Source organism: Nannobrachium achirus, assembly GCF_963921795.1.
Source record: "Nannobrachium achirus genome assembly, chromosome: 22".
NCBI classification, from domain to species: domain Eukaryota; kingdom Metazoa; phylum Chordata; class Actinopteri; order Myctophiformes; family Myctophidae; genus Nannobrachium; species Nannobrachium achirus.
Window position 1 is genome coordinate 23,258,507 of NC_137829.1, and position 22,208 is coordinate 23,280,714.

Below are 22,208 nucleotides of genomic sequence, written 5' to 3' on the forward strand. Positions count from 1 at the left end.
GGAAATGGGGGGAGAGATGGGGAGTGACATGACAATGGCGCCCCTTTTCAAATCTTTTTCATTTTGTCATTATGGGTATAGTGTGGAGAATTCTGTGTACAAAAATGAATTGAATCCATTTTTTATAAGACTGTAACATATGGAAAAAGTGACTTTCACAAGGCACTGTATATCAGCTTGTAGATCGGCTATATCTTGTACAGGTGCACGACACCGGTGTGCAACTCGTGATCCTTGAGGATTGTATCAAATATGGTCCGAAATTCTAAAAAGATTGAAAACCATTGAGTTCTCACTCTAGTAATAAAAAAATCACCACTCACTCCGTACATGGAGATCTGTACTAATACACACAAAGTGAAATGTAGGAGCGGTTTGCACCGCTCAAGAAGCATAGGTTCCAGGGTGCCTGCTGGCCTACTGGTCCAGGCGCATACCACTTAGGCATTTCCACATACTGTAGGCATGGATGCCTGTCACTGCCGCCGGTTCAATTCCCGATCCGGACGACCTTTGCCGTGTGTCGCTCCCCATCTCTCCCCCCATTTCCTGTCAGTCTAAAGTCCTATCCAATAAAGGCATAAAATCCCCAAAACAAATCTTTAAAAAAAAGAAGCTTAAGTTCCGTCCCATATGACCTTCATCAGATGAGTTTTTATACTTTTTATTTACTGTACCCTGCATTTACGGTACATTTGTTAAAAAAGGCCACCAATATGAAAGTGGTTAAAGCACGCAGCTCTACACTGTGTTCTAAGTAGCTGCCGCACAGCTTGAGATGAGAGTAAATAAAAATACTGTGAAATACTATGAATCACTCAGACTTACCAGCGCCCCACTGCTCATGAGAATCATGAAGATGATGAAGCTCTCAAACCATGAATGCTCCACTATCCTGTAGCAGGTCTTTCTCAGTGTCCACCACATCTTCCACTTTCCCACCTCAGCATTCACCTGGCAACACTGGAACTTCAACACACAGCCTGAGAAGAGACAAAGGAGTAGCCTACAGGGTGAGATGGGGTTCTGGCCAGGCCAGGATAACTACATGAACCCTGGTGTATGTCACAACAATAACCAATAATCTGGTGAAAACAGCAGATCTAAAAGATCACAGTGTGTCACATTACAGTGGGATGTGAGCTACCGTAGTAAATTAGCTATTTTCTGTGAGCAGCTGTAGCACTGTTTGGATGACGGTTGCTTAACGTGCTGCTGAATGTTGAACTTCTCTATAGACCTATGTGTTAGTTTTGTTATTCATTAAAGCCGGTTTTCCATACCAGTTTTTAGCCCGACACTACACTACACGACACCGCACCGCATTTTCATATGTAGGTTTTCCACTACAGTACAATATCCCCCCCCCCCCCCCCCCACTACCCTCCTCCCCTCGACTTTCTTCAACATATGGATCTAGGATCTTTCTCTGTAAACAAACACAACGGAGACGCTAACTTGCGCTAATTATTTTTAGAGATGTAGTGGACAATGTTTTAGATGCCACACACTCACACAGGTCTTCATTGAGTCTTTACAACTATAGTGACGACTAACGTCGGGATGTTCATGGTCAAATAATAACTATTGGCCAAACTACACAAAGAAGTAAGCTACAATGTAGAGGCTAGTTGCGCTAGCATACATGCTAGCGCAGCAACAGTAGTACATGTAGTCTTTTCCCCATTCAACACAGGAGACATCTCACTGAGATCTCAAATTTTATTTTGAGATTTGCCTGCACATTCTGCGCAATGCACGATGGGATGTTGGAAAGTTGTAGATATAAAATAAAATAACGGATGGCCGACGCATTGGCCGTTGATTTTTGCGACTTGCGACGATAGATATAGCCTATGTCCACTGTTTGTGTTGGTTAATATGTTCTTGGTGCTTCGTGGTATCTCAACTGCAGGGCTGGGGAACACAATTCTGTGTAATCGACCTCTTTATAAACCGATGTATAAAACAAACAGGCTTTCCTTTTATATTTGATTTGCAGCCGTGACTGCAAACTAAAATCTGTCTCAAGTTGTTGTGTTGAAAGACACAACAGCGTGTATATGTCACTGATTTGGCCTCACTTGGACCAGCCCGGACCCACTCTAGAGTGGAGCCGTTTTAGTACCACTTTCACACCACTATACCCAGTTCCTTGTAGTGGAAAACCCGACACAAGTGTGTAGTGTGGGGTGGAGTGGAGTGGAGTGGAGTGGGGCCATGCATATGGAAAACCGGCTTAACAGTAAACAAGGAGGGAAACAAGTCGAGACAAGTATAAACTGGACTGGAGGACTACAAATATGGTCAATTTGTGCCATTCACCATCTGTAAAACAGTTGTCAGGTTCCATGGACTCTTCTGGTTCAAGGTCCAGGGATTCCCCTCCTTCTCCTGGCATCTTGATGTCCACTGTGCTGCCCTCAGAGGAGCTGCCCTGATCTTCATCGTCGTCTTCCTCACCATCCATCATTAGCTGTTGGAGCCACACAAAACAAGAGTTAGTCCAACTATTACCATGGTGTGGGAAGCTAGCACAGTCAGTGCCAAGTTATAAGTTAGGACTAAGTGTTTATTCAACTCTGACAATTTAAAAGTTGACCCGCACTGGTGCCTTTAATATGCCACCTCAAATACCAGCTGATAACTGTACTGAACTCACTGAATGTACATGAGTCTGAGCATCTGTTGACATGGGTCACTAAAGTGATGTAAGACTACCTGCTTATATCTACTGTAAGCAGAATCGATATCTTTTCATCAAGAGTCGTCTCATTTCGTGCAACAATGGTCATACATGCTGATGGACATTTAGCATTCAACTTTGAGTGAAAACCGGTTTCAATTTAATTACTGTTGCAGTAGATGTGTCATGGATATGAAGTCACTACTTATGTTGCAATGATTTTTTCCGGCCAATGTCCCGCGTTGCCATGGTTACCATAGACTTCCATGTAATTGTGCAATTGTGTAAAAAGTGCACGCCCATGCCTAGATGATGCACCACGTGTGTGCAGGCTGTTCACAGCTTTCAAACAAAAAAATCCGCTTGGAAATCCGTTCAGGCATTCATGATTTATGAGACATTATGTTTTCTTCAGATGTAAACAAACATGGCTGCCATGTTTGAAAGAATGGGTTGGTATGGGGGTTAAACATGCAATTTCGCGATCGCGATCATGCCTAACACATTTCTGGAGGTCCAAAAAAAAAATTGATTTTTTTTTTTTGTTTGAAAAAACGGATTTTTTTTTTTTTTTCAAAAACGGCCCAAACTCGGGAAACTCGGGGTTGGCACAGCACTAGTACCAGTGGTGAAAGTGGTTTGAAATTCTTGCCGGAACTGTCATAAATTGGCCGAAACAAATTTGGGAGGCTCTAATCCTCCAAAACCCCTGAAATGCATAGAAAACTGCATTTTGGGAGGCCCACCTGCTGCCCTTCTATAATAAGCCTCTTCATATTGTTCATTGTTCCATACAGAAGGGTAAGCATATATATATATATATATATATATATATATATTATTATTATTATATTTATTATATTATTATATATATTATTATTAATATTATTATAACCAGTTATCTAAAGTAACTAATAGTCCAGTCATTTTAGGCCAAAATTAGGCCAAACCTAGAACAAATTGCAATAGTAGCAAACTCAACTGATTTTGTATCCTCAATATGTCCTTAGTGAGGGAAAAAAAGTCCCAAGGAATCCCACCGGGGCAAAGTTTTGAAAACGACCTATCTACCTTCACTTACTATACACTACAATATAAAGGAAAAAATGACTGAAAAAAAATCTGCTTTAAGTGGGATGTGAGGGGTCAAACTAGGGGTTTCTCATCATGCTGAATCCATTGCAGGCATTTGTTTTGCACAAAAAACATTCTGTGGGCTAGAAATGGCCTTAGAAAACAATACACGTATGGGTGCGTTTTCATGTTAGTCGGAGGCCTTAGGGTTTTTTTTTTCTCGTGCTAATCAGTCTAAAAGTTCAAAATTTTGCACAGATGTAGCTCAGGGCATGCTCTAATGATTTAGCTAGGGCGCCCGAGTCTGCGACCTTCGGGGTCGCCACAGCACCAACAAAACTCTTAAAAGTGATGACTCATTACTTTTCATCACTGAAGTCGATGGGAGCCCAACTTGATTTGGCCGCTGTGGCGACCCCGAATGTTGCAGACTCGGGCGCCCTAGCTAAATCATTAGAGCATGCCCTGGGCTACATCTGTGCAAAATTTTGAACTTTTAGACTGATTAGCACGAGAAAAAAAACCCTAAGGCCTCCGACTAACATGAAAACGCACCCATACGTGTATTGTTTTCTAAGGCCATTTCTAGCCCACAGAATGTTTTTTGTGCAAAACAAATGCCTGCAATGGATTCAGCATGATGACAAACCCCTAGTTAGACCCCTCACATCCCACTTAAAGCAGATTTCTTTCAGTCATTTTTTCCTTTATATTGTAGTGTATAGTAAGTGAAGGTAGATAGGTCGTTTTCAAAACTTTGCCCCGGTGGGATTCCTTGGGACTTTTTTTCCTTCACTAAGGACATAATGAGGATACAAAATCAGTTGAGTTTGCTACTATTGCAATTTGTTCTAGGTCTAACCCTAAAATGACTGGACTATAAGTAGACCTACATTTGCTAAAGTACTGTATTTAAGTACAGGTTTTAAGTATAGCCTAGCCTACTTTACTGGAGTATTTCCAATACTTTTAATTCTACTCCACTACATCTCCCATTTCCAGATGCAGAATTGAATCATTTTGGTCTATTCTGCATTTATTGCCGCATGCAGGCACAGACACGAGTCCTCCTAGAGATTTATGGCTCTTTGAAGTGAGCCGGATCTCTGGGATCCGTTCAAAGAGCCGTTCAAAAGACGTAGGCCTACATTTCGATACTTCTACTACTCAAGTACATTAACATTCCAAACTTCTACTTGATTGCAGTATTGATATTTCTAAAGAAATTGAGTAATTTTCCCACCACTGTTCATTAGAAAGGAACGGCTCCCTACTGTGAACCGAATCCTATCGTTTATTTCAAAGAGCCGTTCAAAAGACTCGATTCGTTCGCGAACGTCCCACCCACTCGCTCCGTGTCAAACAAACGCTGAAACGCAAACAGACTGGATCACACTGACCTACAAAAACCCACGGGAATAATTTAGAAGCACTTTATCAGAAAATATAACTAGTAACACTTGTGTACTGTATGTTAATCTGACTTTAGTATAGGCTATTGTTTTCTTCCTGGACGTGCGTTTGTGGCTGGCTATTTAACATGGGATTTTGACAGCTGGCTTCTCCTCTTCTGAACGGAACGCCGTTCCGGCCCCGAATGTTTTAACGGAACGGGGGTTCCGGCCGTTGCGGCTCACTTTCACCACTGACTAGTACCAATACAAACTCGGGAAACTCGGGGTTGGCACCAGATGTGTTAAATGGTTCAATCAAGCGTGATGAGATGCTTCAGCATTTTCATGTCTGGCACCTTTTTTTAGCACCTTATCTTACATTTGAATCCAGATTCCCAGAATTCAAATAAACCAATTACATGAAACACATGTTCATTTTCTGAACTGTATAGGTGAGTTTCATTTTGATTAGATTTTAAGTAAGGCTATCCACCTTAGCTTAACATCTGAAAAACGCTGCTCTGCACCTGGCCATAGAAAGCATTAAGGAGTCTGCACCGCAGAACTGTGGTCTGGTTGCCTGATCACTTCCTCTTAAGTCAAGAGTGGAAATTCAACACTCCCAGACAAGATAACATAGGACTTTAATTGAATAAAAGAGAAGGTGAGTCAATCAAGTTAGAGTACTTCTATGGGGCTTTAAATAAACCGTTGTGGTTTTTCTAGCAACTTAAGTCACACAATAATTATTTATATTCAACTATAGGATCATCAGCATACTACAGACTGTAGCCTACTGTAAATGGGAATCGCAGGACTGCAGTACATCGACCGTAAACAGCAAAAATATTATATATAGGCCTACAGATCACATTTGAATCTTGATTGAAGAAAGGTTTGGTATACTCCACAATGCAGTGTAATGTAAACACTATCAGTATTATACAGCAGCTATAATACATGGTCTCTCCTTCAACCTCCTGTTGTGTACTTTACTTAGGGTGTGTCAGCTAATAGCTCTGGGATGAAAGCAGCCTGAATGCCTTCCTGGAGAATGCAGCAACACTGAGCTGCCCAGGGACCAGCTAATGTAGAACAGGGAATGATGTAAGCATGCTACTATGATATAGTGTAAGCACTAAAACTCAATGTGCCCTCCTGACTTATAGACTTCAGCTATACGCTTTAAGCTTCCTTCTATCCATACTGTTCTTTACAATACACATCGATTTGATAGTTGAGGAAAGATTGCATGTTATTTAAGTTACAGATCTTCTTATTCAGTATTATTTTAGGAATCCCAATGCTTAATATACTGGGGCTAACTTTATTTGGAAATTGTTTATATACAATGGCTTGTATATAAAAGAAGATGTGTTCATGATGAGTGATACTTGTCAAATGAAAATGCCACGAGTTGGTACATGAATTATGATGTCACAAAGCAAAACTCATTGTTCCTTGTGATCAATGACTGCCCACAATCTCCTTCCTCCTCAACAAAACAAACTAAATAAATAGAAGAAAGCAATTATAAATCCCGGTCATTAGGTTAGTGGTGCTGCTTGTTCACTTTGAACCGGGGTTTTGTCAAATGAATATAAATGAAATGAAAATCAATAAAACTAGCTCACAGCATCACAACAGCTGCGAAACCAAATAAGTCAAAGAGGAGGAGGAGGAGGAGATAAGGTCACACAAAGAAACCCGAGCAATCCAATGAATAGGTTGAATGTGGTAAATTGACCATATTTACACAGCTGCCATTTTGCGCTCATGTCATACTCCAGGCCAAGGTGGGGGTGGGAACGCCCAGCCCAGAGTATGACACGAGAGCAAAATGGCTTCCATGTGACTTGTGGTCAGTAGTTAGTGGTATGTACATTAAAGTGTTCTTACAAGTTTCCTCTCACTGAAAAGCAGGAAAGCATCTGTGAAGCAGCAGCAGTAACAAAAGGAGTTAAACGCATTACAATTCATAAAATACATTTCCAAATAAATAACACTTTGGTTATAATCAAAAGTCTTTAAAGAGAGAGCACATTCGCGGCTCAATGAAACTCCGTATTTTACCATCACAATGAAAAATAACCTGAAACCTGAAAACAATTGGCAGCCAGCAGCAACTACCTAACATACAGAGCCATGAGTGACATGCTTTATTCATACTCCCATCGTACAACAGTGTCGTGTATCAAACACAGCCGCTCTACATGCTCATAATGCACTGCGATGCCACGTGTTGTGAGCTTGTAGATCGGCTATTTTCAGCTTGCTGCAACACCATCATACGACAAATTATAAGTCTGGCTTTACAGTCCAGCTTTGCACGCTTAGTGAGAGCTGAAATGGGTCTATATCTCAGAAACAAAGCAAGAGGAGGATGCAGCTCTCAAGCACTCAGACTTAAATGGCAAATAATGTAATCTGAACACTGGTATTTTCCTGTGTCTGTGGCCTCTCCTCGTTAAAGGGTCTTGGTATATGGAGTCTCCAGGGGAGACGGCATGTCACATGCTCATCCTCTTGTTGCCATGGACAGTGGGCTAAGTGCTTCAACATGACCACTGCGATTTAACATCTGACTTATCTAAAACAACAGACGCATCCGCCTAGAACCACAGCCAGTACCGAAATCACTCTGTATACAACACTGCACACACTTGACAACACACGCACGCACGCACGCACGCACGCACGCACGCACGCACGCACGCACGCACGCACGTACGCACACACACACACACACACACACACACACACACACACACACACACACACACACACACACACACACAGACACACACACACACACACACACACACACACACACACGCACAAAAGTATGCAAGCACCGACGCACACATTCATCCATGTACACACACACACACACACACAGACACACACGTTCAGTATACAGTATCCTCCACTGACTCCCCTTTATTTGGCTGCTCTGATAGGCTTCGTAAACAGGATTTGAATGGGATTTGAATGGAAGTCATTTCTACTTGCGTATTAAAGGGATATTTCACTTTAAAAAGAAAAATGGGTCATTTTATCGTCTAATCAGGCTTTTGGGAACACCCGGGACAGTTTTTAAGTTACTTGATTCAATATTTACTGTAGATATTTGATATTCATTGTATTAGACTCCCTTGTCCTTCCTATAGAAACCCATTGTAACTTCAAACTCCATTTTAACCATGATACTGTAGATTCATCAAAAACACCCATTCTTGGTTCTGGTGACTCATACTGCTCAATTACTGTTTTCATTTAATTTTAATAATTATTTTGGATAATGAAATCGTTTTTATACAATAAAAAAATATATAACAAATAAATGAAAAAAGTAATTTAAAAAACACTGCCTCCATGGGTGTTTTAGATGAATCTGTCATGGTTAAAATGGAGTTTGAAGTTACAATTGGTTTGTATAGGAAGTGGGCGTGTCTGATAAAATGAATATCAAATATTTAAATATTGAATCAAGCAACTATCCCTCTAAGTACAGCTTGCATGGACATGATCCATACCATTCTTTATAATTATGATAAAAAAAAACTTCGTCAACTCTTTACTTTATGACATTGGCTGTCATGGAATTCTAGATTAACCACATAGGGACCCTATTCTGGGCATGTCATAATAGGCAAATATTTTGGCCAAAATAGGCAAACCTTCGCTGAAAATCGGCAAACATATGGCGAAAATAGTAGTTGTACAAGCAAGTTTGTAGATAGGCTATTCGCCCCATATTTGTTGTACAGGGAACAATATAGGGTGCTTATGAAATTAAGGCATGCTCACCACTTTACTTCCGTCTATATCCGAGGAGAGGCTGCTAATGTCGTCCGTGTTAAGATTCTCAAAGTCTGACTCAACGTCAGCGATGGGGACAGTGACCGTCACACTGGGATTGTGGATGAAGGACATGATGGAATCGTCACTCATGGTCTTGACTATGTACTTGTCTCCGTTTTTATCCACTCCTGTAACGTCCCCGTTGCCGTTTTTGGAAAAGTCCTTGATGACATCCATGGTGGTGTGGTTGTGTCCTATAGGCCGCTGGAGGTCATCCAGGCTCTTGTCCTCGCCCTTCTTCCGCCTTCGCTTCCTGCAACAGACGCTGCGGCAGCCACGGCGAAGCAGGGACTTGACAAAGGCGACGCCGTTGTGGATGCGTCCGATGGCGATCTGCAGGTTGTTCATTTCACTGTCGTCGTCTGTCGCTGCGAGATTGTCAGCACTGAATGAGCTCAGCAGCAAGGCCAGGAACAAGTTCAGCACCTGTCACATAACAACTTAATGACTTCTCATGACCTCACCTTGGGGTTAATCGACCTAATCAAGTTAATCGGTTATAAAATATGGATAATATCAATCCCTATTTTGGAAAATGGTGCGCCCATGGCCACCAAATTGGTCTTAAAATGATGTGAGGTCAGGCAAAATAGGGTCCTCAAAGTTAAATGAACACTGGGAATTTTACTAGGCCTATGCATCAAAAATAAGGAGGTAAAACTAAAAAGGCTAAATAAGTAAGAAAAAAGTTACAAACATACAACCATGAATACAAAAGCAATGCTTAGAAACAACGTACCACCAGGTTGCCGATGACCATGACCATCATGAAGACGATGAGGCACATGGTCTGCCCAGCCACCTCCATACAGTCCCACATGGTCTCGATCCACTCGCCACACAGCACCCGGAACACGATGAGGAACGAGTGGAAGAAGTCGTGCATGTGCCAGCGAGGCAGCTTGCAGTCGTCGGAGATCTTGCACCTACAGCTCAGGTAGCTCTTGCCAAACAACTGCATGCCCACCACAGCGAAGATGAACACTATGATGGCCAGCACCAGAGTCAGGTTCCCCAAAGCCCCAACTGAGTTCCCAATGATTTTGATCAGCATGTTGAGGGTCGGCCATGATTTAGCCAGCTTGAATACTCTCAGCTGTGTGAGGGGAAATAAAATATCAGTTTTGATGTATAAGATAAAAAAAAGCGAAGTAAACATATTGGTATCGGTAGGTTGCTCTTACCAATCGGAAGGACCTCAAGACGGACATTCCAGACACGTTGGACAAACAAAGCTCCATCAGGCTCAAGCTGACAATTATACTATCAAAAACATTCCATCCCTGTTGGAAATAGTAGTATGGATCCAAAGCAATGATCTTAAAGACCATTTCAGCAGTGAAGATGGCAGTGAACACCTAAATAAAAAAGACAAATCCAAGCTTTTAATGGATAAAGTGTATTCGCAATGCACATTTTTTAAGAACAAAAGACAAAGTCGCGCCACTCACATAATTCCCCACAGAGAGCATGTTGGAGAAATTGGGGTCCATTGGTTGATGCTCCATGGCCATGAACATTGTGTTTAAGACAATACATATGGTGATGGCGAGGTCAACAAATGGGTCCATCACAACCACTTGAACCTTCTTCTTTATCCTCATCCATCTCGGGCAACATTCCCATATTAGAAATGTGTTGGCAAACTTGAACCAACAAGGAGGACACTTCTGCCTCGATTCTTCAAGTTCTGATGCACAAAGGAGAGAGTGTTTATGTATTATCAGTTGTGTATTTTAAATAATATGATGAAAGTCATCACGTTGCCAGTGTCAGGATGGTAATGTCTGTTACCCACCCTCGATAGTATCCGTTATAACACTAGCTACGCTATACGCTCTCTGTCTGGCCTTTGGGCTGTCCAGGAAGTCCATAGTTTCCGAGCAGGTTCTGCATTTGCCTTCTCCGTCCTCTGCGTCGGCGGTGTCATCCTAGAGATTAGAAACATTGCATGTGTTACAACCAAGACATTACAAGTTTTGGAATGACATTGACCTTCATGGACAAATGAATAAAAATAAAGAGAGCTAAGCTTCACCACCCAAAAACAGAGACAAAAATAAAACACATGATGAAGATGAAGGCATAGAGAGTGCTGAACGTTGAATTTCAAAAGAAAAACAGATCTGTTCGACGGTAAAATGTAAAAGAAATTATTAGTCACTCACTAAATGGACACATTTGCAAAACATATAAAGCATATCAAAATAGTGAGGGAAGAAGAGGGTATTAAAAGAAAATCACACTGTAAGCACATCGATGACAAAGGCCGAAATGCGCACTTCCTTACGTCGTCATCGCTAGATGCTGTGTCTACGGTCACCTCAGGCGGGAGACGTCCCACAGGAGACGTAGGGAGCGATGCCCCGCCCACCAGGGACACCACCCCATTGCAGTCCACGGAGCTGTGCATCATCCCGTTGGGCGGACGCAGGACGTTCGACAAGAGGCTCTTTTGGCTCACAATGCTGCTGCTGCGGCGGCGGTCGCGTCTCCGCGGCAGCAGCAGGGAACCCCTCCGACTGTTGCTGTCCCCGACGGTGCTGGTCTCGTCGTCGGCAAAGTTGTTCTCAGAGCCGTGCATGTCGAGTGCGCGGCCGCGCAAACCGAAAAGGTTGGCGTGACTGCTCCGTCTGGGCGAGAACAGCGGTCCATGGATGCTCAAGAAGGACTGAGAGAGAGAGACATTCTTCACTGGCTTTCACTGAAACATGTTGTGAGCGACGCGAATGAAATTTAAAAGAGGGGTGATGGCGATGAGGACAGATACAGCCCTTTATAGATGATGTTGATGATGATGATGATCTTTGTATGCAATATTGCAAACATTAGTATTCCATGAAGAGACGTGGTAAAAATATAACTCAAGGAAAATGCAGTGGTACAGCACATGGCGGAGATGATTGTTGATGATTCTACTAAAAAGGATATTGATAATGGTGGTAATGATGATGATGATGATGATGATGATGATGATGATGATCATAATTAAGATGAGAGCATATGAAGAGATAAAGGTTATGATGGATGATGATGATACAAAGCAATGAAAAAAGATGACAAAAAATCTGGGCAAAATGAAAAAGGCATCTTGGTGATGATGGTGATGATGATGATGACAAACATTGTTCCTTTGGCAGCATAAGTCAACATGATGATAGTGTTGTGATAACCATTTTCAATCTGACATCCCTATTTTGGCATGTCATTATAGTCATTCAGCTGATAATATAGCAAAAGATAGGGCCAATGCTGCCCCTATGCCCAATGTTGCTGAATTAGCCCTATTCACGGCCCACCCACTCAGCAAATTCCTGGTGCTGATGTCAGTTTAGAAGGGGAAACTATAACAGAAATAGCTGGAAGCCAACAAATCATTATTTCGAATGGTAAAGTAAATTATAATGCTTTGTGCCTTTTACTATCTTGTGTTCTTGATCATGCTAGCCGTATTTTATACTTTACTATTCGGAAATTGCATTATATTTGCGATTTCTGTGTTAACTCTATAGGCTTTTAGCAGGGTTTTACCCTTCAAAACGTGACAGGGGGATGCTGAGTGGGCGGGCCGTGAATAGGGCTAATTATTAAACTAATAGTTTTAGTGCACAGCAACTACCTTAACTACACAAAGGGGCTTTTTCCACCAGGAAGGACCGGTTCCGGAGAACCGTTCCACCGAGAACAGAGTTGGTTCTGAACAGTAAAAGTTGGTTCGCAGCCAGTTCGCAAGAACGAACCAAGGTTCCAAGAAAGTTGCCGTCCCATAGGTGGGAGAAAGAACCCAAACCGGTTCTTGGCCAGTGGAAAAGGCCCTAAAGTGTAGTTAAGCATGTGCAGAGGAGCATGAAATACTGTTTATTCCTATAGCTTCATTTAATTGGCTTGGCAGAAGATTTGAATGGGAAACACATAACTAGGTGTCAACTGTTTCCTGTTCAAATCTCCCGAGGAGCCAATCAAACAAAGCTATGGGACTCGGAAAACCGGAAAACTCGGAAAACCGGAAATGGGCCTGCCAGCTGCAGGACTACAGTTAGGCCTAAATTCTGCCCTCCTACGCGATGCTGTCAGGCCGAGAACGGCAGAGAATAGTCGACCTACAAGTTGGATGGATTACCTGAAATCTGTGGATTGACATAACATAAAACACTGAACAATACTAGGAACAAAGAACAAAAATGGGTCTTTTATCAAACAGATAATACCAAACCTGATGTGCAGAGGAGCATTTCATGTCATATGAGAGCAGGTTGGCATCCATGGAGAATCGAAAGCGAGTCTTTTTTATACTGTCAGACGATTCGGATTTAGGAAACTTTTCGTCGCCCTGTTTTCCCTCCTCTTCCTTCCTTTTCTTGCGTCTGTTGCGTCTTTCTTTGGCGCTCTTGGAGCTGAGCTTGGAGGCATCGGAGGAACTCCCCGTCACACCGCCTCCATCAATGACCTCCCCGTTTTCAGCTGCTGCAGCTGCCACTGCCTGGCAGAGAGAGAGAAACACACACACACACACACACACACACACACACACACACACACACACACACACACACACACACACACACACACACACACACACACAAACACGCACTCTTAAACAAACTAGAAGTTGGTCGAGCCATACCGGGTATGGCCATATTGGTCGGATCGGCAGTTCTGAACAACCGGATCTCTCTATATGCCTATAATATATATAGGCATCTATATGTATTATATGGGCATATCAGTCGGATCAGCGGTTCTGGACAACCAACTCGAGGCCTGGCATAAAGAGCTTAAGGCTATATTATACTGTGCTTTCCCTTTCGACAAAAACACCTTTTCAGTGTAAGATTAGTAAACTGTGTGATATATACTGTAAATCATGATCGTTGTTAACATATACTGTAAATGTTTAAATTTTTATTTTCCTCATTTTACATGTCCCATTATTGACTGATAATGTATGTTTATAACAAAACAATAAAAATTTTGGGAATCCTCTTGAAGGTGTCCTTGAGGGTGTTTCAGGGGGTCCCCAGCTAAATTATCCCATGCCAGTCTGTAACAGTACATAATACCAAATTAGGGGTCCTTGAAATGTAAAAGTTTGAGAAGTCCATGGCCTAATGCTGTACCTCTTGCTGCTTCCTCAGTTGCTCCAGCATGGCCTGAAACTCTATGTCTTTCTGCTCATTTTCCTCAATGGTGGCTTGATTCTGCTCTTCATAGGCCATGGCCACCACTGCCAAGATCAGATTGACCAGGTAGAAGGAACCCAGGAATATTACCAGCACAAAGAAGATCATGTAGGGCTTTCCAGATGCTCGCAGTGTCTGCAGAGAAGACACAGTTGATCATTTGCTTTACATTTAGTTTTAATTTGTCAAATGTCTAGTCTAACATTTTATTTATACTTTGTCGTAGGAAGCTATAAGTGTAGACATTTAATTAATTCTGCAATTAATTGAGCAGGTTATGGAAATAATTATTGTCAATCACTGAGAAAGCTGTTAGGCTGGCTAGGCTAAAGTACTTTATTCTGCACCGTGACCATGAGAAGTTCATAAATTATTGCACAACTTATCCAGCCTTTTGGCAGGTGCAACGTAGTGTTTTAGCAGGGCAGTATTGTGCATATTTTCATGCATGCACAGAAAAACATTCACATCAAGGACAGCTTGATGGTGAATACCTAATTGTCCCTTGTGCAATAGAAAACCTCTCACGAGACCTTTTTGGATTATTGTTTGTTTTAGCAGAGAGTAGGATTTTAAGCCAAGCCTATTCAAGTGAGTCATTCTTCTCTTTAAGGGCCATTCATCTTGTGTTTGCCCAAGGCACAACAGGACTCATCTTTGTCTCTTTGAGCAAAAGCACACCTGCACATTGTTAACAAATTAGTTTGAACAGGACACAGACAATATTTTCTTTCATGACTATATTGTATGTAAGAACGCATTTTCAACTACTGTATGCCTGTTGTGATCAGTGGTGAAGTTATACCATTCGCTAGCCTAACAGCAAACTAGCTAATTGTAAAACAAGGTTATGGGATGTAGTCTATCGAAATAACGAACCTGTTCTTATATAATTTGCTATATAATGCAGTGCTACTTGATGAGTACATACTGTATCTCTGACCCTTGGTGCTAGACAGCCTGAATGATCTATTCAACTGGCACTACCTGATATAAACTGTGCTTTAATGAAATAGACAATTTCACTGGTATTACGTTCTTAATATTTATGTATAAAATACACTTTTTCAAATATAAGCAAAGTTTTTATTTTTCATTATATTTGATTAGCCACCCTCTATGTTCCTTGCATACCTGCTGGTAAAGAAGTTCCCAATAATCCTGGGTCATTAGCCTGAAGAGAGAAAGGAAGGCCCACCCAAAGGAATCAAAGCTGGTGTAATCGTAGTTTGGGTTCTTTCCCGCTTTGACACAGAAGAAACCCTCCGGGCATTGCCTGCAATGGTTACAAAGCCTGTCAAAGAGTGCCACCAGTGTTTTGTCACATTTTGGTTCCATCAATGTATAAAAGTATGCCTACTTTAATGGAGTGCAATAATATTAACTGCGATAAAGTATTGTTTTGTCCATGTTTTGACAACGATGGATTATGTAGATAGATACATGGGACAACTGTGACAAAAAATGGGAAAAACACATATCCTTTATGTTCAAATAAAATCTTTGCCAGGCTCAAAATCTGGAAGTAGCGCAAAAACACAGATAAACAGATAAGAGAGAGTTATTTTTTGTATCCGTCATTATCGTCTAATATTTGGGGTAAATCATACCCAGCTGCGGTGGTGTTTCCACAAAGCAACGGGTCCTTTCCCTCCTCAAGGCGGTAGTAATTCCCTGAGGACAGAGGTAGAGTCAGTGTTTGACCAAATGGCCATGGTGGGTCCACAGACATAATACAATTTCAAATGTAGGTTTTAGGAGGTACCCTGTACCTAAAACATTTACTGAAAGACATTTTGCAATCAGGTTTGGCTCACTGTCCATCCTTCACAACAGGTAACCCATGCTTTACCTCTCTGGTGTCCACATTTGTTTTAAAATACGAAATTGCAATCATTTTTGTCAGGGCTGGTATGTTAGACATAAGCTAGGTAATTTCCACACCACATCGCTGAAGGAAAATAATGTTGCAACAATATCAATATGTACTTAAAGAAGGCTCAATATCCAAGGGATACAATATAACAAAGCCTCAATTTCACCAATTTATTTTGGTCAGACAAAGAAATGCTTACATTTCTGCCTCTCCTTCATCAGAGCATGTACTGTATATATCGTAGTAGCAGTAGAAAGAAAATAGCTTACTGTTATTATTGATGTGTTCTGTCCAGAAATTGTTTATTATTGTTTGGTTCAAGGTCCCATTTGTGTATGCCCATTCCTCAAACGGTGTGTCATTGAAGCGGTTATTCATAGCCTCAGTAAAGTTCTTCACACACTTATGTCTTAAATGGCCCATAAACAATTGCAACCCTATGAGGGCAAAGACGCTTAGGCAGAAGACCGTGAGGATCATCACATCAGATAGCTTCTTCACTGACTGGATCAGGGCACCAACAATGGTCTTCAGGCCTGCCAAAGACGGCACCATTTGTTACTGAATCAGAATACTATAAAAAACAAACAAATATGAAAAGTACAATCTCCAGCATGAAGACACAAGCTCCATAAAGTAAAACGTTGTTATCACTATCCTTACTACAAGACACAAGATGCACATTTGTAGTGCTTCCTATATAACAAATAATGTTGAAAAAAAAACCATTACATTCAAGATGGCAAGAACACTAATTTGTGAAGTCACTAATACATGAATACATGCATCATATCAACACAATTTGAGTTAATAATTAGTATGTTAATAATTAGTATGTATGCACATGCAAGTATACATGCAACAGTTAGGCTTAGGCATGAACTCTACCAGACAAAAAACAACGTAACTATCTTTAACCAATCTCAGTTAGAAGCAGGGACCACATGGAAACATCCATCCAAGGAAGGAATAAAAGCAAGGAAAAGTGAAAGCCATTCAACAAACATGCCACAGATTACACAGTCAAATAATATTATTATTATAAGGGGGAAACACACACACACACACACACACACACACACACACACACACACACACACACACACACACACACACACGTGTGCACACGTACGTGCACACGCACACACAAATGAGAAAAAGTATGTCTAAAAGCATGGAACCACAAAGATTCTTGCAGTTTTATATTCCTGCTTTTAATGGCTACACAGCAAAATCTGGAATGTTAATTTTGTATACAAATGGCCTGTCCATTTCTTTTTAAGAAATTTCACTTTCATAGTTAAATTAACATTCTTGATTTTACTTTTTCACACTGTGACACGACAAGCAAGCAATGACATCATCAATTAGAGCCTGTTAGAGTAGAGACGTATGGAATGGATGGATGATGGACAGACTGTAGCCACGTCCATTTAACCTGGCTCTCACCTGGGACGACTGAGATAGTTTTAAGAGCTCGGAGAACCCTGAATGTTCTGAGGGCTGAGACATTGCCCAGGTCCACAAACTCTGTGACATATCTGCAATAAGGGGGCAGGGGTGGGGTTGGGATCACACATACAGACGCCATGACAAAACAATATAGCAAGTGCAAAGGGTAGGGCAAGAAGAGGGGGGTGGGGGGTGGCTGCAGGAGGCATCATCCCACACGCAATCAGCTGTCAAATGCTAGGTAGCTTACCTGGGATAACTGAAATAGTTTTCAAAGCTCTCAGCACTCTGAAAGTGCGAAGAGCTGAAACACTGCCTAGGTTTACAAACTCAGTTACAAACCTGTAGGGAAACAGGATTTTTATTCATAGGAAACACATACAGTAGGAAACATATTCACAAAGGAAACATTATACTAATAAGCATTTGTGTTAATGACCTGTTACTATGGGGATGTATCTAAATTTCTACAGCTATATTCATAACGAGATCACCTCCACCTGAATCTCCACCTTCAACTGCATTTACAATGTAAATTATGGTTATTGTAGTTCTTTTTTTCAAAAATAGTCACAACGCATCGCATTGCTGTATGTTGACTTGTAGATCACGGGATCGCGGGTGCAAGAGGCCGAAATGGGTTTCCTCAGACGGGTGGCTGGTATCTCCCTTAGAGATAGGGTGAGAAGTTCAGTCACCCGAGAGAGACTTGGAGTAGAACCGCTGCTCCTACACTTGGAAAGGAGTCAGCTTAGGTGGTTCGGGCATCTAGTACGGATCGCCTTCCTAGGAGCGCCTTCCTAGGAGCGCCTTCCTAGGAAGGTCCTCGATAAGCGTCCCACTGGGAGGAGACCCCGTGGCAGACCAAAGACCAGATGGAGGGATTATATCTCCAAACTGGCTTGGGAACGCCTCGGTATACTCCCTGAGGGAGTTGGAGGAAGTTGCTCGGGATAAGGAAATCTGGAGGTCTCAGTTGGAACTGTTACCCCTGCGACCCGATTCCGGATAAGCGGTTGAAGATGGATGGATGGATGGATGGATACACTACACCATCACACAACAAAGTATAAAATAGTTCTTAAAGGGAACTATTCACTCAAAAATATATATTTTCCTATCGATTACTCACCCCATGGAGACTTGAATGCATGGATATTGTTTTGTTTTTGTCACATTCCTGAGCCAATAATTTGATGACCAGCAGTGGTTCCCAATGGGGACACAAATTGTCTCGTTTGTTCCCTATGGAGACACAAAGAGCCTCCTCAAATTATCGGCTTATAGGAATGCGACAAAAACTAAAAAACATCCATACGTTTTCAATGGGATGAGTAATCAATGAAGAAGTAATTTTGGGGGAGAACCAGCCCTTTAAGCAGTTCATTGACACAAACCACAGTAGATACTTACGCCATGACAATGACACAGAAATCCAGCCAGTTCCATGGGTCTCTCAGGAAAGTGAACTTTCCCACAACGAATCCTCGAGACAACATTTTGACAAGTGCTTCTAAAGTATAGATGGCAGTAAACGTGTACCTGTCAGAAACAAAATGTGTTAATTTGCATGGCCATAATTTGCTGGCTTCGCTAATAATATGTATGCTTTATTTCAAGGAGAACTTACTCTACATTCTTTGCCCAGTCAGGCTGTTGACTGTAGGTCATAATCGCACAGTTGGTAAGGATGGTGCACATGATTAATATGCTGAACGCTGTGAAAGCTGTTGTCAAGGACCTTAACATAATGTGTCAACAATCAACATGCAGATATACAAGTAGGCAGATATACAATATAGGATACCAGATGCACAGATTTGTCACAGATCCTGTCTTCTAAATCAGGACGTTTGGAGGGTTTTATTCTGCCTATGCAGTGGATTCTGTCAATGCTTTTCAGTGGGAACAGAGTGTTCTGTTGGCATTGTGTGGCTGTCCACTCCATTGAAAAACATTGGCAGAATCCACCACATTTGGTTAGATTAGATTGAACATAGATTTGTACAATACTGTAAGTGGGCAGATAATAGTGGCAAGAGAGAAAACTTTCACAATTAGTCATTATTATTATACATTCTTTCAATTTCTAGCTGGTGAAATGATGATAGTGAAACTTTGAGAACCACTCTAAATAACAATGCTAATCTGATTTATGCTTTAATGAAAGGATATGAGTGTACCAAAATCTTAATTGCTACTCTTCTAAGAGGGTTGAAGGGACTTAGGACATAGAAGCCAGAAGCAGCGTTGAAGCGAAAGATGACCTTTCCTTTGTTCAATACTATAAAAGTCTAGAGGAAAGAGAAAAGAGACAGATATAATGAGACACAGAGAGAGAGAGAGAGAGAGAGAGAGAGAGAGAGAGAGAGAGAGAGAGAGAGAGAGAGAGAGAGAGAGAGAGAGATATTAAGACAGAGAGATATTCATCATTAGTATACAAAATAGAGAGGGTGAACTGAACTGTAGAAAGCTCCAAATTCTGTCCTCAAAAGAAAACAATACCAACGTTCCTCTTTTAAAAGCACAACATCCAATAGAGATGTTAGACCAGAAGATGCGTAGCACACCTTTCAAACATAATCTGTAGATCACGAGTAAGGAGTCATAGCTTGTGGTTTCATGACAAAGCACTTGTAAATCACTGTCACTGGGCTTGTCTCTCTGTCAGTGAGGTACAAAGGCTTTAGCTGGATAACAACATCACCAAGACAACACCTGAATTACAGCAGTGCCAGAAAACACAATCTTCATGGACCATATTGATATGGTGGCTACTTTGCTATTAGTTCAAAACCGAGGGTGGGAACCACCAACTCGAGGAGAATTAAACAATACAACAGCTATGGCAAAGATGAAAACTATAAATTAAACACTTTCTATGCCACCAAGTCATATGTCATCATGAAGTCTGCGATCCACATTGGAGCTTCGTTGTTCCCATGTAGATCCTGAGATCCACATAATTAGATTTTGAGAAAGGATCATAGTATATTATAATTCTCATAATTCTAATACACGATAATAATTGTATAATGCATTGATTATAATAACTTCTAATGTGGTATAGTGTGATTATAAGTCACTATAAGTGGTCATTGCTTTAAGTAATGGCATTCCTGGAAGTGTAGGCAAAAATGTCTTGCATAGATTTAATGTTATTACATCATTATTATTATTATATTATAATGTATTACAACTAAGAGAATATTAATTATAATGCACTGATCCTGGCCAAAACAAGTATGTGAGTGATCTATTAATATGACACTTGACCTTATAATCTGATTACATTGCATTGATACCTTATTACAGTAAGTCATAAAACACTTATATTGTTACAAGTAACACGCATATTGTTATATGCATGCTACAATGGGCAGCCAAAGGACAGCCTTTACTATCCTATAATACCAATTTAATGGCATGAAACAGAGACTAGATCATAATATATCTTTGTCAGATATTGTATCAGGTTGACTCCTTTCATAACACGCACACCTACTTTCTGATTACTGTAGAAGGGGTCCAGGTCCTCCAAGGGTGTTGACACCATTCCTTCAGGAATGTCCCCGTATATGAAGGGCAGCGTTTTCCCTGCCTCCAAGTCACTGCTGGGCTTTGGCCCATCCTCGTCACTGTGTTTTCTCTTCTCTCCCTTGGCGGGCTTCCTGGCATTCTCCTCTGCGATCCGCTTCTCGATGGCCTTGAGGGAGTCGCGGCAGAAGGGGTGGAAGCTCTCTGGTCCTGGCGGTGCAAGCAGCTGGGCCATCTTGTCATCCTGCACCCTCAGAGTGAACAGCTAGCCTCTGACATGAGAAAAGGCTGAGGGGACCAGGAACACAACAAGGAGACCTGATTAGAGGCTGACTGAGAAGCTGGAAGCACTAACATGGGAAATAATCGACAATAATCAAATCTGTGTTAACTCTAAGACAGACACAAAGGTGTGTGTGCAACTGTGCATGCGTGCGCGTGTGTGCATGCGTGCACGTGTGCGTGTATAGGTGTGTAGGGATGGGTATCGTTCACCTTTGAAACGATACGATACCTTTTTCGATACCTGGGAATCGATACGATACCCTTTTCGATACCATTTTCGATACTTTTTATTTAAGTTTAACTGCTCTGAGGTGATGATGATGATGATCACAGTGTGGTGGAGCGGAGAGTATAGATGTTGGATAATCATCATAGTAATAAACATTATAGGCTATTGTCAGCTATTTTCCACAGTAATGACTGAGAGCATTAAACTTTCAGTAGCCCAACTGTTACAGATGCGACCGGCCAGGGGTGCGTTCCAGAGTATCGAAACGAGGTATCGTTCGTTTTTACGTGAACCGATACCCGATAGTATCGACGTAATGCAATCGATACCATTAAAAGTATCGCAGACGATACCCATCCCTATAGGTGTGTTCCTCTGATTTCCTTTTTTTGAGCGGTGCTAACTGCTCCAACGTCTGGCTTTGTGTGTATGTACCGGTATGAGTGTCCGTTTGAGCACGGTATGTCCATATGAGCATGGAACTCCATGTATGGAGATAACTAACGTCATGGACATAACGGCCCATACAAGGAGATATGCACGTGTGTCGTATTTGATACCATGCACAGGTGCTATTTTTTCAGGTGGTTTGCATTGTGGTGTAATCTTTTATATGCTGGATATATTTATG

The 22,208-nt window shown here is 41.5% G+C and overlaps 1 protein-coding gene across 1 annotated transcript in view; it reads right to left on the reverse strand.

The window, feature by feature from the left end:
- Positions 1–21,298, reverse strand: part of scn1laa (sodium channel, voltage-gated, type I-like, alpha) — a gene marked incomplete at both ends in the record, with an annotated part of 28,259 nt that extends 6,961 nt beyond the window's left edge. Inside the window, 18 exons of the mRNA XM_080752769.1 lie at positions 829–983; positions 2,326–2,458; positions 8,965–9,444; positions 9,758–10,114; positions 10,203–10,376; positions 10,470–10,708; positions 10,817–10,949; positions 11,309–11,689; positions 13,232–13,498; positions 14,136–14,333; positions 15,333–15,474; positions 15,809–15,872; positions 16,476–16,610; positions 17,524–17,615; positions 18,940–19,068; positions 19,157–19,244; positions 19,700–19,820; positions 21,032–21,298. Of these exons, the coding sequence (XP_080608895.1) occupies positions 829–983; positions 2,326–2,458; positions 8,965–9,444; positions 9,758–10,114; positions 10,203–10,376; positions 10,470–10,708; positions 10,817–10,949; positions 11,309–11,689; positions 13,232–13,498; positions 14,136–14,333; positions 15,333–15,474; positions 15,809–15,872; positions 16,476–16,610; positions 17,524–17,615; positions 18,940–19,068; positions 19,157–19,244; positions 19,700–19,820; positions 21,032–21,298 (3,555 nt within the window). The remainder of the gene's footprint in view (positions 1–828; positions 984–2,325; positions 2,459–8,964; positions 9,445–9,757; positions 10,115–10,202; positions 10,377–10,469; positions 10,709–10,816; positions 10,950–11,308; positions 11,690–13,231; positions 13,499–14,135; positions 14,334–15,332; positions 15,475–15,808; positions 15,873–16,475; positions 16,611–17,523; positions 17,616–18,939; positions 19,069–19,156; positions 19,245–19,699; positions 19,821–21,031) is intronic.
- Between the last annotated feature and the right edge of the window lie 910 nt (positions 21,299–22,208).